Raw genomic sequence first — 4,414 nt, forward strand, 5'->3', positions numbered from 1 at the left:
AAAAACGTGATAAAAATTTATGGACGTAGGAATAGCTTAAATTGCCTATTTAAACCGAATGAAATAAAATAAAAATATCCTATCAATATTCTAACATTTTGGCATTCTTCTGGTTATCTTGATAACATTATGAAAGCCATATTTGAGAACTAAATTTTAGGGATGAAAAAACAAGGCGCCGTATATTGTATTAATAAGCTGCAAAAAGCTGTGAACTGTAAGAAGTAATGAACAAAAATGAATATAAAAGCTTCAAAAAAGAATAGAATACCAAATACGGAACGTTTAAGGTTCAAAACCCTTCTTCAGCCAACAACAGCAACAAAAATTGAAAATATAAATACGTTACTTAAAAACGATATCGACGATAGAGAAAGATTTGACACGTCCTGTCTGTAATAAGATCTCGGAATCTTTATTATAGAAAGGATGTGCCAAAGATTTATCTGCAGCATAGTTGGGTAAATTCCTTGATCTGCAGTCAATCTGGTTTTTTAATTTCATTGTCTTTTGTTTGTTTGTTTGTTTTGTTTTTTGTTTTTGTTTTTTTTCGTTTTTTTTCTTTTTTTTTTTTTTTTTTTTTTTTAATAAAGAAGGATTGTGGGCCCGAAAAGCTCCGTGTTTGATATTTTGTTCTATGTTGAAGAATTATATTCATTTTTGTTTATTACTTTTTGGTGTCGTATAGATAGTATGCAGATGACGTCACTCAGGCCTTTGTTATTGTTTTTGCCATCCGCGTTGTGAGTTGTTCTCACTAAACTGTATTAACCAGACTATAAAAGTTCATGGTTACACAGAGTTTGCGTGTTGGTCCGTTATACTTCCGGATGGCAATGTTGTGAGCTTCTTGGCCAAGCGCATACTATCTATAGAACTTGTCACGAAACTGGGGATGAATAATAAATAGAATAGGGTATAATAATATAGTATGGATGTTCATTATGATCATCAATAAAACAGCTTAACACAAATTGGACACCCCGACCACCTTCATATCAGCCTGCATTTAGTTTTTGGCTGGTTTAGCATTTTTCGCAAAATTAAAATGTCTGCTCATGTTTCCCCTCGCGCTATGACTAATGACGTTGAGAGGTGGATGAGTGAATCCTTGTTTTGTTTTTTTTAATTAAAATTGAGCTTTTATATAGCACAATATCCGCTAAATGTGCTCTAAGCTCTTTACAAGGGGTCCCTGGCCAACAGCAACATTTAACATTTAGGACGGGACATGGCGCCTGTTAGGCGATGTTACAATTTTTTTTTCGGACAGAGACAACACTGTAAACGATCAGGTACTCATTTCACACCTGAGTATGGCGAGAGAATGTGAGTAAAGTGTCTTTTCCAAGGACTCAACTATGCGCCGAGCGAGGCTCGAACCCAGGACCTTCCGATCCAAAAGTGAGTGTCATACAACTAGACCACATAGCCGCATGTTGATAGGGGTTGCATCGGATAATACGGAAGAAAATGCCGTGAACCAAAAAAGATTATGGGAAGGAAAACTCTGATTTAAAACCGGGGTAGGTGGGACTCGCTTAGTCTTCGCAGGCAGCTCACCTCGGAGAAGGAAAACTCTGATTTAAAACCGGGGTAGGTGGGACTCGCTTAGCCTTGGCAGGCAGCTCACCTAGGCAGCGGCGTGGCGTATTGACGGCGTATGGTGGTGCCATGATTAGAAGAAGAAAAAAAATTCTAAAACAGTGAACACGGTTAAGAGGAGAGAGCACATGTTAAAAACTCTCTTTTTTGGAAGGGTGGGGGGGGGGGGGGAAGGGTCGATGGTTTCTGCGCGTGGACAAAACTCACAAAAACAAATAATTCTTGAAAACATCAAGCCACAACACTGAGATACAAGTCCCGTATGAAAAGATCTTTGTAATTATTCTTTGTTTAAAGGATTGGATTTGGTAGATAATGCAATCCATATGTGATAAATGTAAATCAAAAGAGAAAAAAAAAACCTATGACAGAAATTACTTACTTTTAGTACTTGTAAAGAAAATCTGCACGGCGATGTTTCATCTCTGCAAATCTTTTTATAATGTGTTTATTGAAATTTGGAATGGCATCTATTTCAGCTTTGTGAATTGACAGAATCATTAACGAATTTAACCGCTCTGTGTTTCATTGAATTTCGCAAGAAATTTTTCACTCTTTTAAGGGTGCTAAAACAACGTTCAGGAGGTTAAGAATTACGATGGAAGTGGTTAAGGTCACTATAGCCTATAAATGTCCATGATTTGTCAGTGTTTGTTGTATCTGTAAAAAGTAGACAATAAAAACAAAAGAAACGTTTTGTTTTTTTTCTAAACTAACTGTGAGCCATTCGTGCCTGTCATACCATGTCACTGAAAAAGAGCGTTTTCGAGATTTCCACACCTGTGTTAATTCAAAATCAGTTGGTTGGTGAGGAACTAGTCTTTTTATTTCTAATTTGTCATCTAGTGTCAATCTCCCAAACGGTCGGTGAAGTAAAGAGTCAACGTGATTCATTGAATTCATTGTTTAACAAAACAAAACTTCAAAGTATATCTCAAATAATGGAAATCAGTGGACTACGATTAATGATTGCACAAATAAAAGGTAGATTCAGATCTTAAAGCAACACAAAGAAAAAATCACTCCACTTAAGTACTTAAAAAATCTAAAAACACACCAAAGTATAACTGTTGACAATCTTCGCTTTCTTTCTCTGACTCACACAAATACACACGCACATAACAAACACACACACACACACACCACACACAAATAAACACTCATACACACGTAACCATCAACTCGGCACTACAAGCAAGAAAAATGTTGGTAAATTCGTCCACAATGCTTCGTTGCAAAGAATTACTTTATTCAATAATCGTGAAAAAGAGTTGGGGGGGGGGGGGTGATATGTCATATTTTTAAGTTTTATGTTGTCTTTCTTTGCTGCTTACAAATAAACTTGACAATGATCGGTGTTTTTGACAGTTAATGTAATATTTTGGATGGCCGAAGTTACCCTAATTTGGCGCATCCCCCCGTCCAACGGTGGAGCTCTCAGATCCTGGCACAAGTCGAGGGGTTTTCCGCTATTTGAAGATAGTATAATTCGACCCAGTTTCTCGCTCAATCAGCTGTAGCTATACTAATGGATAGAGCATTGACTGGAGCTTGGATTGCTTTGCACCACACGGTGTTTGATTTAGTCACTACTTCGCGCAGTGATGTCACCAACACACGAGTCGGCGCAGTGCGTGATTCGGAATCTTGAATAGAGTGGAGACTAAAAAGGCAGTATGTTGTTGGCGAGTTGGCGAAAAACAGTGGAGTTAAAATTTCTCAGTTTTATTTTTAATTAAATTTTGCTGTTAATGATTTTTAAAAGATTGGTACGGTGCCTGGCACCATTCGATCCAATGGCCCCACGCCACTGCACCTAGGGGAAGGAAAACTCTGATTTCGGACCAGGGTATACGAAACTCATTATCCTTGGCTTGCAATCCTCTAGGAGATGGAAGACTCCAAAATTAAAATATCACTTTCCCCCTAGGCTTAGGGGCTTGGGCAGGGTTAACACTCCTACATGTTATAAAGTATACCGTTACAAAGGTTACAATGACACCAAACCAAAACATTCGCCTGGGAAAGGAAGGGTCTCTATCTAATATATGACGCCATGTAGGGAAAGCCTAAAGGTAGCTGCAGGACCGAGCTCAACACAAGGAGGGGATCTCCTCGGATGCTATCAAGAAATTAGAACAGAGAAAATAGAAGTAAAGTGCATTGATGAATATGAGCTAGACAAGAGCAACCAAAGCAAAAGCACAATAAGATTACACAACAGCGGATAAGATAGTGAAGCAAAGCATAAAGAGAACGAAAACAAAACAAAAAAAAAAAAAAAAAAAAGAACAATGGAAGAGCTTGCCAGTCAGGCTGAAACTGAACAAGCAGCAAGAAAAGGAAACCTTAAAGGCCTCTACCTCACGACCAAAAAGCTCATAGACAAGTTCCACCAGACCGACAAGCCAGTGGAAGATAAGAATGACAATCCACTGACAACAACAAAAGAGCAGCTGAAAAGATGGGCAGAACATTTCAAAGAACTGTTAAAACCGCCCTACGCCCGAGACACCACCAGACATTTCGTCAGTAGAAACAGACATGCCTATCAATTGCAACAGGTCATCAAAGGGAGAAATAAGGAAAGCTATCAAGGTTCTAAAGAATAGGACGGCCACAGGATCAGATGATATACCAGCAGAAGCCACCAAAGCGGACATTGAGACAGCTGTTGGTATACTTTACAGCCTCTTTGGCAAGATCTGGGAGAAGGAAGAGGTACCAGCCCAGTGGAAGGAGGGACTGGTCATCAAGTTGCCAAAGAAAGGGGACCTCATAGCAACGACAGAGGAACCATGCTGCGGTC

The 4,414-nt window shown here is 38.8% G+C and overlaps 1 protein-coding gene across 1 annotated transcript in view; it reads left to right on the top strand.

Annotated features, from left to right (window-relative positions):
- The first annotated feature begins 3,899 nt into the window (after positions 1-3,899).
- The window catches only part of LOC144969406 (uncharacterized), a 523-nt gene continuing 8 nt past the window's right edge, over positions 3,900-4,414 (top strand). Inside the window, exons 1-2 of the mRNA XM_078908517.1 lie at positions 3,900-4,093; positions 4,170-4,414. The exon at positions 4,170-4,414 is cut by the window's right edge and continues 8 nt beyond it. Of these exons, the coding sequence (XP_078764643.1) occupies positions 3,900-4,093; positions 4,170-4,414 (439 nt within the window). The remainder of the gene's footprint in view (positions 4,094-4,169) is intronic.

This window comes from Berghia stephanieae, chromosome 3 (genome assembly GCF_034508935.2).
Source record: "Berghia stephanieae isolate SIO BIC M18660-M18661 chromosome 3, UCSD_Bste_1.3, whole genome shotgun sequence".
NCBI lineage: Eukaryota > Metazoa > Mollusca > Gastropoda > Nudibranchia > Aeolidiidae > Berghia > Berghia stephanieae.